This window comes from Homalodisca vitripennis, chromosome 5 (assembly GCF_021130785.1).
Source record: "Homalodisca vitripennis isolate AUS2020 chromosome 5, UT_GWSS_2.1, whole genome shotgun sequence".
NCBI lineage: Eukaryota > Metazoa > Arthropoda > Insecta > Hemiptera > Cicadellidae > Homalodisca > Homalodisca vitripennis.
Window position 1 is genome coordinate 21768969 of NC_060211.1, and position 14134 is coordinate 21783102.

A 14134-nucleotide genomic window follows, 5' to 3' on the forward strand; every position below is an offset into this window, starting at 1 on the left:
CTAAGGTTAATTTCATGATATGTTTTAAGTAACCGAGCCAAATTTGGTATAAATTAATTTATTAATTTTTATGATTTTTTTAACCCATACAGACATACCAATGGGAAGCTAAGCATCGGATATCCGTGTTCATATGGGTGAACTATGTTTGTATTAACCTAAGTAAAAACATGGTATACCTTTTTCCGCGTTACGGGTCACCGTGTATATCTAATCGTTTTACAGTATACATTTGGGACACCTTATCTGATTCACCGTGAGAATAAATAATTCGTAAGCAATTTCAAATACGAGGAGCGAAGGTGATAAGATCTTGATCAAAGACGTAGAACATGCCCCCCAAATTAGTTTTCCCAAAGAGAATAAATACCAAAATTGAACTATAAAATAAACCAATATTTTATACACGCACATAAACTACAGGTTGCGTGCGTTGTATAAACGACAGAAGACATCTTATTATAGGATGCTCTCAAAGCAGTGAACACACCATTAGTACTGTGAGAGGCGAAGACTTTCTCGTCGATAATAAGCAGCAGTGTCACCAACGGCAGCATTTCTTGTCAAAGGAGTCGTGTGTCAACATATCTTGTGTTGGATGAAATGTTGCTTCTAATGATCCAATTTAGATACTTACGTAGCTTTACTTACAGCGATCGAGTTACCTTTGTTGTGAAAAATTTTTTTCTTCCATATAAATTGTTAGTATGTTTTATTTGCGAATAGTGAATGTTACGAAGGAATATTTAATATTTTATTCTTAACGTGCAGAGAAATACGCGATGAAACTGATGATAAAAATATATATTTAGTTTTAGTTTTAAGACGATGGATTTAAAAGGGTAATGAGATTTTTAACTAATGATGTCGTAATACTTTCTATTAGTACAATGTTTAATCACTTATTTTTATTGGTTTATTTACTTAATGATTTATCTATTTATAACTTCACATGCTTTAAATAAACATGAAGTAAACGTTTGAATTGTCAGTAAAAATTATAATTGACCCAAATAAATTATCACAACCGTCAGACGTTGTATGAATATAATATGAGCCATATATGGTGATTTCAATAAATAAGTAATTATAACTAAGAAACTAATCATCCATCATTTAAAAATTAGATCACAAAGTAAAACGCCTTGCTTATGAGGTGTTGACTGAGGAAAGTTTAACATATTTTAAGTTGTCTTAAAACTTCATATGGATTGGAGGGGCATTGAAAAGTTTCACTCTTCTTCTTATAGTTTAAGTGTATAGTGTATAGTTTATTGGATACTGGTAATCAATATGTCATGACGAGTAATCAGTTCAATTATTAGAGTACAAGCCTGCACTTCCTTTTAGATAAACTATATATTTAAAAATGTAAGTTAATGAAAGTGTTTTATTTTTTATGAAAGTTTATTTACAATATTTGAATTTACCTAAAAATAATCCCAGTGCGATATGCATACACGTAATAAACTGTCATGACAATATCGTATATTGGCTGATCCAGTAATAAAAAAAGCTTAATTTGCTTGTCATGTATCTTTATATTAATTTCAGATTTGGATAAAAATGCTTGAAAATTTTGCCGAGGATACTCTTAAAATGTCTTCACATTTTACTTTAATAACAGGGATTTCTAGAGTTGAGAAATGTATGAGATAGATTTTGTTGTTATTTAATAAAAAACCATTTATTGTAATCCAATTTAGAGCTTCTAATAATGTTAGTTTTAGACCAGTTTTAGCTCTCTAATGTCTTTATTCTAAATAAAAATTGTATTGTTATCGGAAATGAGTATTTTTTCATAATAAAGGCATATGGGAGGTCGTTGACGTAAAAAAAATACTGGTCCCAAGACGGACCCCTGAGGTATCATCATCTCTGAGGCATGTTTTGGCCATTATTAAATAACGCAAAATAGTACTATTATATCTTGCTATATAATATTAGTAAAAAATACAATAAATTTTGTCTTAATTTATGGCTTCTGGTTGGAGAAGACATAACTGACATAACCTGCTTTAGGTTATGCCGATAGAAAACTCTGTACGAAAGCCCGCCAACTTCCTCGGCTGTCCTGGAGTGCTGAACATCGGCATGGCCATCATTGCCGTTTCTTTCGTGCTTTTGGGAGCTGTCGGTTATATCAAGTATGGGGAGGACGTCAAGGGGAGCATCACCCTTAATTTACCCCAGGACGTGTGAGTAGTATTTTGTATCAGTAGAATAGTTCTAGCAAATTATTGTTGGTTTTTAGTAAAATTTGTACTTTAATACATATATTAAGGCGTATGAAAATGTCTATAGCTTTTTAAATATAAATTTCAATTTTTAACGTTTGGTTTTTGTTTCGTTTTGTTCATTGGAATTCTCTGCTATAAGTGATAAATATAAATATAGCCTGTAAAACTCTGGAATGTTTAGCTCACTCAACTTTAAAAGTGTTTTTATCATGGAATACTTATCTCAAATTGTTTTGTACAGTTAAAAATTATCTAGTGTTTGCTCACAAACAGTTTTTTTAACATAACATCCTTCACGTAAATTATGGCTTAAATGTAAATTGAGAGCGGTTTCTACTATAGCAGGAAATTTGTTATATTTGTTAAATATAATGAACATTTTGATTTTGGATTCAAAATGCCTTTTAATTTATTTTATATCCCAACACCTTTTCTAAAAATGTCTTACAAGTTTGAACATTATTTAGTATAAGTAACTTAAACATAAGGGTTCTTTTTAGTATAAACAATATGACCATTAATAATAATAGCAGTATATTATAGTGAGTTATTGAAACATTTACTAAAATACATTGGGACGAAAGTTGGGTTTTAAGTGTTGCATCTTTAATTATCAGATTAAAGATATAGTGACAATTTTAATTGTTAATGTATTCTGCAGAGAAAGTACTTCTTGTTTAATGACGTAAAATACAACGATTATCAATGCATTAACGTCAATTTTAAGATGGAATTTATAATGCCCAACGTAGTTAACAAATTAAAACGTTGGACGCTCCTTACCTCGAAATCTGACGTACTATCTAAACAATTAATAATTAAATGAGTGGTTTTAAAAAGGGTCTTTTAAACTTTTTATTTTCCATTTCATATTTTCCATTAGTATTCACCGGTTTAAAAATTTCTCAAATTATTTGGTGTTTTTATTTAACAAGAAAGTGGCGATAATACCTAACAGAAACGAATGAATATGAATTAAAACATAACATTCAATTGATTGTGGCCGAACCAATTATTATTAATTTACAATACCCTGAGAGCTGTCTATTCAACTAAAAATATCAATATGATGGCCATAAATATTAATATATGAACTATTTCTATAATTTATCTCACAATATAAAATATTAAATTCAAAATATCTCACATAATGTACTCTTTGGTTTAAAATTAATTATTATATATACGGGAAAAGTAAACTATTTCAATTGAATACTTCTATATATTTAACTACAAACTACGTCCTTATGAATATTTTAATTTTGTAGATATTTTAAATTTTCAAGATAGTGGAGTTTATAAATTTTTGAAAATATTACATTAACATAATAACCATCAAAGAGTCATCACACATAAACTTTATACAAATCTCTTTCATAAATATTAGTATCTTAAATTTTATGTATGTGATATTAATGTATTTTAAACTTTATTATACAAAATTTAAGAGTGATTTTTTCAAGTAATAGGCAGATCTCCTTTTGAGTTTTATTTGTCCTCATCGGTCACAAACATGTGCAAAGATCTTATCAAATAGAATGAGGAGGTAATTCGATATAGTGTAAATTCGATGGTACTGATAAAAGTGCAACGGTCACAGACATGACTGGAACTCGTGCTACGGCTAACTCATTTTCAAAGCCCGACATCTTTCACCATAGGATTTCGTACATTTGCTATCGTTATATGTTACAAAAGGTTGTTATTTTAATACATAAAGATGGCAAATATCTGATATCCTTTTAGTTTCTTATACCTTATATCGTTAATAAGACACTTAAACAAAGAATTTTAGACCACTCGGCCATCGGCTTTCCTGAGTTTTGATAGACCTATCAGTATAGTTAAAACCAGGGCCGTGCGCAGAATTTTATTTAGGGGGGGGGGTTCTATACTTATTTTATTAAATAAAAAAGAAGAAACTTAAATAAGTAATAGATTAAAAAATAATACGTATGGAAAATGAGTTTATTATAAAATTGTAAAACTTCATACTTTTAATACATTTGTAACTCATTCTTTAAACAAAGTAAAAACTTTTTCAAATAAAAACATATGTGATCTACTCTTTCAATAAGTTGATGCGTCGAGGTACAGAAAAAAAATTCATCTAATACTGAGTTCACATCTACTTCAATGTCTCGATGAATGTTCAGTGATGCCAATCCGTTCAATCGATTTTCACTCATGGTAGAACGCAAATAATTTTTCAACCTGCGTAATGTTGAGAAAGAGCGTTCGTTTGTCGAAGTTGTTACTGGTAGTACAGCCATTACCCTCAAGATTTTATGGACATTAGGAAAAGCATCCTCATTGCAGACATCAAGAGCATCGAGAGAATTTTTGATTTTGCGCGTAAACTGACGGCGCAATAGAGCACAATTAAACTTATATATGGAAATAATATGATATATCCCAATCTTCAAGGGGGGGGGTTTGAACCCCCAAAACCCCCCCCATGCGCACGGGCCTGGTTAAAACCTAACCAGTAACTGCAATCAGACTTTTATTAGGTGCTGGTAACTTTGGTAACTAAATATACTTTCCAGTATTGAGAATTAAATAGGCCTACTGTATTATACTAGAAATAAAAAAGAATTGTAGATTTTAAATTTATTTGCATTTATTGTATAATTTAGCTGCTTAAGGTAAAAGATCCATATACACAGGACTGATTTATTACTGTTATTTATTTTTCAGATAAGCTTATGTATTAAAGCCTTGCTGAAGTAAATATAAGACACGTGAAGAAAATAATAACATTCATACATACAAACATTCCTACATATACAATCAAAACATTATTCAAATAATCAAGTTAGAACAAAACCGATTCAGTTAAAAAATCTAAATATATGCAGCTTTGCAATAAGCCCAAATCTCGCATCGTAAGCGAGATCTGAAGACTAAAACTTTAGTTAGTCTTTAAGAAAAGTCTAAAGATTGAGTTTATTGTTAATTATTCTCATAAAGGAATAGTAAGCATACGCTCTCGTCTCATAAATAGGCCAATCGATGAATAGGCTAATGCAAAATTTTATATCTAACCTCATACTAATGGGTAGTTTGAATTTTTGAAATCTGCGAGCATTTTCCATAAAAAATTAGTAAAAAAATTATATGGAATTTTTATTTCAAAATTAATAACCTTTCATTAGAGATGGTTTGAGAAATAAAACACTCTTTACAGTTTTCACTTAAAGATGTAACTCAATTAATTAGGAACTTTCATGATTGAAGAATAATTTAGAATAAACACGGAATAAGGAAACTTATCTAACTCATGACAAAAGTTGAGTTTTTATTTGTTTTTTTTTTTCAGATCAGCAGAAATTATTAAGATCCTCGTTGCTCTAGCTATTCTACTCACCTATCCCTTGCAGCTGACAGCTGCTATTGAGGTTGTGTGGGGAGGGGTCTCTGCTAAATTCTCAGAGGAGAACCAAGACAAAGGCTATTACCTCACGAGGGCTTTGTTGATTCTGGGCACAGGTGAGCGTAAATTTTTAAAAATTTCATACGGTTTCATGTTGTTCTGATTTTTAGATATAAGATTTTTATAGATCAGATTTTTACAAGTCATATTTTTGCAAATTAGATTTTTTCAAGTCAGATATTTACTAATTCCTTTTCGTTTTCAGTTTTGATAGCGATCGTCCTTCCGAATCTGAGTCCTGCTCTGTCGCTGGTGGGTGCCATCGGGTTCTCAGGTCTCGGACTCCTGATGCCTACCATTACAGAGTTGGTCACATACTGGGACTACATCAGCAAACCCTGCGGTGTCACTATCATCAAGGCTGTGATTCTCGTGCTCTTCTGGGCCATCGCTACCGTCAGCGGCACAATCACGAGCGTCCAAGAAATCATAGCAGAATACCATATCTCTTAGCGGAATAAACGTATTTTAAAACCATTATTGCATATGCGTTTATATCCTGACGTGCCATATTGGTATTCAAATGCAAGAACATTTCTGAAGTCGTAGTAACCAAATGGACTGAGATAAGTTTTTATCAGGATCTTTAAACGCCTATTTAGAGACCAGAGCCTTCGAAATATCTAGGACGTTATCGAAAACCTGCAAACGGAGAAAAATCTGTGCATTTCGAATAAATGTTAACAGAGAAATGTTCCAACCTTACAGTCAATCCTGTTTCACTTCATGTAACCATAAATATTACAACATTTACCAGGAAAACTATCGTGTAAGTTATTCTTTTAAGGATCTAAATTTTGTTCTTATATAGAAAACGTAAAATTGTATGCAGTTAAGTTAGGTTGCATTATTTTTCCAACAGTACTTGTGACTATAAGAAGTATATTTTATAATTGCCTGAAAGCTGCGTTTGAAAATGTTTCGTGATCAAGACAAGAAAATTAAGTTTGGATGATTTTCTTGTGTTTGTGGAATAAATTTAAAGTAGAATAATAAATGTATTTACATTATTATTGGTTTAAGAAATATTATAAGTAATTAGTGTTAACCAGGAAACTGTAAAAAAACTAAAATTTTAAAGTTAATTAATTGTATTAGTGAGACTTGATGAAATTTCCTAAGATATTTCCCTAAGAAAGTTACATGAACCTTGAACAGAAAACAGGTAAGAGAGCCGTTATTAGTTTATTGCATGTTCCTTAAATCAGAAACAGAAAAATGAGATAGCTTAATTTGAGGGATCTTGTTGAAGAACGGATTTACAAAATGGAACTACGTTTTAACAGACAGCCAGAATTAAGGAAAAATACATTAATATTATGCAGGAATACATACTGCTTGGAACTTGGAACAAACGTGAGTGTGATCGCATATTGTACACCTACAAAGCACCTGTTTTAACACCTAATCCTGATGAATTAAAATGGAACAACGAAACTTCGTTTAGTATTCAATACACAGGGAAAGTTATAACAAGTTTTATCATTAGAAGATTTATGTAATAGCCAGTTGAACCCTAATTGCCCAGATTTTGAAGTGAGAGCTCTACGTAAGGGTGTAAGTATTGTGCATATGTTCATGTGGTAACACTGGGTTGTTAGGGATTAAATAGCATTCTGACTCATCTGTAAACAGTGATAATCTTGTTGTCATTGCTTTGTTTCATCTTTATACTAAACCAAATTTATAAAAATTACTTATATAAAAGAGATATTTTGGTTCAGCGATAAAAAGATTTAATTCGGTTTTCGTCAAAGTCGATAAAAACAGTCACTTAGGATCTGTCTTAGAACTCCTAGAATATGGCAGTTACCCATCTGTGATAGCTCACATCTTCTGGAAGTTCACAGACTACGAGAGTTCAACGAATCTGAAAGCTCCCAGGTTCTAGAAGCCTTTGGTGTCCGGGAGCTCTTGGAAGTATCTTCCAGCTTCTAAAAGTTTTCAGCATCTGGATGCTCTCAACCTTTGAAATGATACTAAGTTTAGCCCAAGAATCCACCTTTTAAAAGCTTTACCACCTGGGAATCAACCTTTGAAAGAACGTTGACTTGGACCCAAGATTTCATCTTCTAGAAACTTGTGACATCTGGGAAATTGACCTTTGCAGCCACCGTAAACCTTGGATTCCAGCCTATGAAGGTTTTCTACATATGGCAGTTTGTATGGAGGAGCTCCTACTCCAAATATTCTGGAAATCTTTTGAAGAAGTATACTTTTAGTGAATAACCTAACGTCATTAAGCAAATTTAGAGATAATAACCATTTTCTGTCGCAAAAGACGTAAATTTTAACTCAGGATTGATGGTTACACTATAGACAGAGAAACATATATCTTTGTCTGAGTTAACTCAATTCGTTGTGGAAACTTTTAAATGAAGTTTAAAATAACAATTCCTTGCACAACTAGCGACAGTAACAGTACTTATTGTAACTACTCCGGCCTTCGTTCATAATATGTAGCTCCTCCTCGGCTAGAAGATAAACAATAGAGGACAAACGCACATCACATTTCCTCAGCTACATTCGATTCAGCAGCAGCCGAGGTGGGGTTGGTAGTCCGTATGGGGAACTGCGTTAAATAGTAGCAGTATGAGATCAGTAATAATAGGGGCTCATTCATGTAATTCGGTCATAGCCATTTTTTGTTTTACTAGAAAACATTTATTAGGAATTTTATAATGTCAATCAATAGAATAATATTATATTTTAATGTAAATCATGCATTGTGACATATTCGATAGTCATAGACATGTACATGTCTGATTCGATTACTAAATTGATTTTTGGTCGAACAAACTTTAACACTGAATCTAATTCTAAATAAGAGGAACGTTTAGCCAATGGTCGATAGTGTGATTGGACTGGTCTATTGAAAAGTAAAAAACATAATTAGAATTATTCATTAGGCCAACGTGCACTGTTTATTTACAATCTAAACATTCATGGTTTGTTAGGCTAACGATCCAAACTTTTTTTAGTAAGACTATTAGCTTATATGGTTCGTTGGGCCAACAACCCTGTTTATATAATACGTAAACCGTTGATTACATCATTAGTTTGTTAGCCCAACGACTCCATTATAAAACAGTCGAAGCGGTTCGATTGTCGAATTGACAAATTCCTATCCATTGCAAAAGCCGTGCATCCTGCCCTGCTGGTGTTTAAAATAAAAAATCTAAAAAATAAGAGTGAATATATTTGATTCGATTATGGTAATTTACATGCAATTTGAAAACTGTCCAATAACTATAATTGTTTACAGTAAAATAAGAATGTTTCGTATGCTATAAAACTATTTAACACAAAACAAACACACATATGTAATATTCAATGGTCATGTTGTGAACGAGTTTTTATTATTTAAAGAGGTTTTTACATTAAAGTTGTGGTTAAAGAAATGTTTTCTGTAACTTAATTATAACATTTTTGGGAACTCTACTTACTAGAAAAAGTTAATTGCCAGTATTTACCAATTGGCCAATTTCAGAATAGCATATGGTACGTGACATAATATAAATTGCAATTTATTAGGATCCTATGAAGATATAACGTACTTGCTTATTGGTAATTGAAAGAAAACATTATAGGCGAGAGACAATGTACACTGTATAAGCACACAACAATAATTTTCTTGAAAAACCAAAATAGGAAATTTTCCTAAGAAATTACCAGTCCCGTTAATTTTGGTGGAGGTCAAAATTTGAAAAGTGAAATAAAAGTCAAAAGAGAACACTAGAAATGACAATTTTTCTTCTGATCAACTTTTTTAGCTGAACTAAAATCAACTGACAGAAGCGTAAATAAATGTTGAAATTATGTCAGCTAACCACTATATACAGATCCTCAAAGCTGTGATTTCCACTCTATTTATTTAGTTATTTGACGGCCATAACGTGTCTGACTGTCAGTTAAATGTATCAAGCAAATATAACTATAAAAGGAAAATGGTCATTTCATATTTCTAACCCTTCTATACTCTCTCATTCGACCCCCACCTAAAAAAAAACAACCGACAATCGGTTTTTCTCTTTACAAAAATTCCTTTATGGATTTTAAGAAAAGCCAGGTTGTTTGCTTATTGAGTGCAAATTGGTTCTCAGCTCCTAGAATAATACATATATCACGTTTTGTATTAAAAACTATGTACGCATATAGGCCTATTCTGAAAGTTGAAGAAATCTACTAGGCTGCTAAGAAATTATAATAAATACTTTCAAGCAGTATATTGTATTTAGGTAGAATATTACGGATATAAAATATTAGTGAAGACAAGAAAACGATTTTAGTATTTTTCAAGTTTTAACCCTTTGACCGCATAACTAAAAGAGTTCGGCCCTGATAACTTTAGGCAAATCATTAAATGCATAAGCATTCACGATATCGTAACTAAGTGAACCTTAAACTCTCATATGTATTAGATTATTTCTGGAGTTTTAATTTCTAGCAAACACCCAAACATACTGCTGGTAGCTTTTTTCAGCTTCCTTCAAAGTTTCCTTAAAACTTTTCTATTAGTCTCCATATCTTCGTAACAAAACATTACTGTATTTCCTTATGTGATGTAATTATAAGCTAGTAACTACAGTTATCATTGAGGTTTCTTTAACTGCAGCTCCGTACAGTTAACGACTAATCAGTGCCTACTGCACTCCAGGTACGTGTCATTTATTCTTCTAATTACTAAACAATCTACTAACTAACTAATATAACTTCTAATAACTACAACATGCAAACAGATATTATTATTAATTTAGCACCACTTCCGGGTTTTTTTACTTTAAACTAATTAATAATTCAGAAATTTAACTCAAAATTATATACTCCTATTACTAATTACTGTTATATAATTAATATTTATATAATAATGATTAATAATACTCCTATTTTAGTATCTGATTTTAATTCTAGTTGCACAATTGGAATTCGTCCTAGATTTATCATAGGAAATTTTAAATATTTTTAAATTATATTTTAATGAAATATTCATTAATATTCATATGAAGTAATGAAAAGTATTTTGTATTTAGAAGTTCAGTAACAGAAGGAAATTGATGCAGCATATTGGCGATGGGTTTCCACTTCATAATACAATTAAACCTTTATAACATATGAAAAACCAACAAGTTATTCATTTAAGGACACAAAAATAGAATTTATAATGGTAAAACTGGATGATTAATACAGGTGGATGTCATTTGAATGGACAAAATTAGAAACATAATTGAAATAATTGTAAAAACAATAAAAAAAAACTAATAGGCAATCTACGGTAATAGGTTTTTTTGTTGTACTCTTAGGATAAGAATCTAAGAAATAGCACAGATTCCTAAAAGAATCTTTGCGATGATTCCGGAGTGACAGGATATTCGGGATGGGTAAGGTTGGGGGTAGGGTGCTACCTGCTATCGAGATCCGTGAGGATGAATTTAGAACACTAATTTCAAGTCATGTTTTCCTCGAAAGAAGGGGATGCCAGCTCTGAGCCAGCCTCTCCAGTCAAAGTAGGCAGGGGACGTCACACCATTATGTTGAGGCTAGCAAGAACCTTTGGCACTTAGGGAACGAACCTAACCAACTCCAACAGTTATTTCCCGCAGTAGAATAGACTTATCGGATTACCCTTACGCCCCAGAATCTCGACATTATTGCTCCTGGACATCCATAAGGTTGTCCAGATTTGAAGTCCAGAAGTGACACATCGGTTTTTGCTGCTTCAACTGTAGATTCAACTGAAAGGTATAAATCACATAAAAGTAAACCCTTCTGAAGAACAAAGGAGATAGGCTTTATGTGCAGTACACCCTGTGTTTAGGCTTGAAATGTCTTTTATAAATTGAAATTCAATTAATAAATGCGACTTGCATAGTTAATCTAAGATAAATTTAGCAAAATATAAGTTTCGTATAAAGAATATATTTGAAGATAAAGAAATGATTTGAATATAAATTGGTGTATTGTATTTAAAATCTTGACACACTCTTTAGCAGAATACGGTGGATCACTATAGATGGGAGACAGTCTGTGCACGTGGTATTGGTCTTTTACTATTTTTTTAAGCCTAGACCAGGAAAGGAAGCGGGACGTCAACACGCTCTATTGTCTTGGAAACGTGCCAATTAGCATTGAATAAGCAGACGTCCTGGTTTTTTGTGAAATCGACAAAGGAATATTTTCCAAAAACGAAATCAGTGGTCAGTTACATTAGTTATGTTGGGATAGAAACGGAAGGATATAAAAGGGTTATTAATAAGAATCAAGTTTTTTCTCACATTGTTTTTCTTTTCTAAATGTTAACTCGTTGTCAGCTAACCTTGAAGAGACCATAAGAGTGGTAACTGTGAGTCTCTTTATGTGACAGTGATATAACCATTATGTATTCCACTGTTGGTTTTTCCGTGTATAAAATTAGAAAAAATGTAACCCAAGAAAGAAAGGATTTAATATTGTTAAACTTTTTGGTAGTTTTCCATTTCGACCTTCACCAAAACTAGCGGACTGGCGATCAATTCCTCTATAGATTTTAAGAAAAAAAACCAGGTTTGTGCTTATACAATGTAAATGGGCTCTGGGATTCTGGAGTACTATGGAGGAATGACCTTTTTACTCTCTCGTTTAGAACGCAACGAAAACAAATTTTATAGCGCAGCCTTTATTTCTACGAAGGCTTAATAATACGACTCATTATAGCCTGTTCAGCAATAACGACATCACTCCATGTACAGTAAACATTTTTGCGTAACATTTCATGTGCCATACAATATTGATATCTTTGGTAATAGTTGTAAATTTTTTATTTATAAATACATACCATACATGGGGACAGAGTCTGAAGGCTATGTTCTAGCTTTACATAAAGCAATCATTAATAGAAGTTGATTAACCTCTCTCATTGTGCCCTGGGAACTTTGAGAGCTACTTTCATTTTAGGAATACATTTAAGAAATAATTAAAATTTCTAGTTCCATGACTTCTTCCTTCCATTATTTCTTTATGAAAATAACATTGGGGAAAATCTGTAGCTGCTTGTGAAACTTAGGTGGACTTTCGCTAGCTGAAGTCACTAACTAACTTCACTCCTTGTACTGTACCCACCTATTCTTTTTTAAGTTTGGCCTGATTAAGGTCTGGGTGGCAACGTAGAAGTTTTTGTGTATCGCGGCCTTATTTTGTTTAAAAGGTTATCTAACAAATCGTCAACTAACTGATGATGTTTAGGTTGCGATTAGTATACATTGGTTATATTTGTGAATTTAACAAGTTTATATGAACTCTTTTTATTCAATAAAATATCAGATTGACCCACTAATTTATTTTGCAATACTATAATAAAAAAAGTTTGCTTTTATTAGTGAATGTCATTGAAAGTTTTATATCCAAACAAACTTCAAGACATCTTTAAACTCTCGTATTGCGGTAAACTACCTGTTCTTTCATAAAACAATGAACGTTTTTTAAGACAATAAAAATGTTCTATCTATAAAATTACCTGAAATAGATGGAAATATACGTTATAAAACCAAGCTTAATAAACAAAGCTGTAAATGTCGGCACATAAGTTATGCTGGACTTCCTTGACATTGTGAAATGGCATTTGGAAAAAAGCGGAAAACAGAGAAATCAACACTAAAATGGCTCAGTTATCCATTATTTTCCACACTGCAGTCTGAGAAAAAACAATAATTCTTAAACAACCTTAATAAACCTTATAAAAACCTTATGAAAAGTTATTTTCAAATGTTGCTCGAACTTCGTAAGGTTTTCTTCCTTAACCACAATAGGCTTCTGACCATAATATATAAGCACACAATAAAAATAACTATGACATTGGATGTATCTTAGGCACAAAATATATGGCAATGGGTAGCATTAAACACTATTTAATGAAGTAGGTCTACGAGACCTATGTATTTGAATTCTCTTAATTGGCGCAACATAACAATCTCAGCTATATATATATATATATATATATATATATATAGATTTGTTGTGAGTATGTATGTATATATGTATATATATATATACTGTATATATATATAATATAATATAATAAACAAATTAGACTTCTTAGTTTAAATTTCCTTTAATATTTCGGCTTTGCCGTTTTCAAAAAGGTATAATAAAAGGTATAATAAAAAGTATAAAACAAAAATAACACAGCAACAAAATTTACACAAGGAAATAAATAAACATTTGCGTAAATAAATAAACAGGAATTTTTGAACATGTGATTAACACCAAAGAGAAATATCATGAACAGAGAAAGAATTTAGAAAAATAATTTAGAAAAAAATTATAATAACAAAAACAATTGATCATTTCATATTTTATTCAGACCAAAGGGTACTTTTGATTTTAATATTAACTGATGTGCCTGTTCTAAATTTTCTAAGTAAATTTTGTTTCCATCTTCTGGTACTTTGCAAATACCTTTCAATGAATAACATTGTTCAAAATT

The 14134-nt window shown here is 31.5% G+C and overlaps 1 protein-coding gene across 1 annotated transcript in view; it reads left to right on the forward strand.

The window, feature by feature from the left end:
• The window catches only part of LOC124361836 (proton-coupled amino acid transporter-like protein pathetic), a 33273-nt gene extending 27119 nt beyond the window's left edge, over positions 1-6154 (forward strand). The window contains exons 8-10 of the mRNA XM_046815837.1: positions 2023-2198; positions 5563-5732; positions 5882-6154. Of these exons, the coding sequence (XP_046671793.1) occupies positions 2023-2198; positions 5563-5732; positions 5882-6129 (594 nt within the window). The 3' untranslated portion in view covers positions 6130-6154. The remainder of the gene's footprint in view (positions 1-2022; positions 2199-5562; positions 5733-5881) is intronic.
• Positions 6155-14134: the final 7980 nt, after the last annotated feature.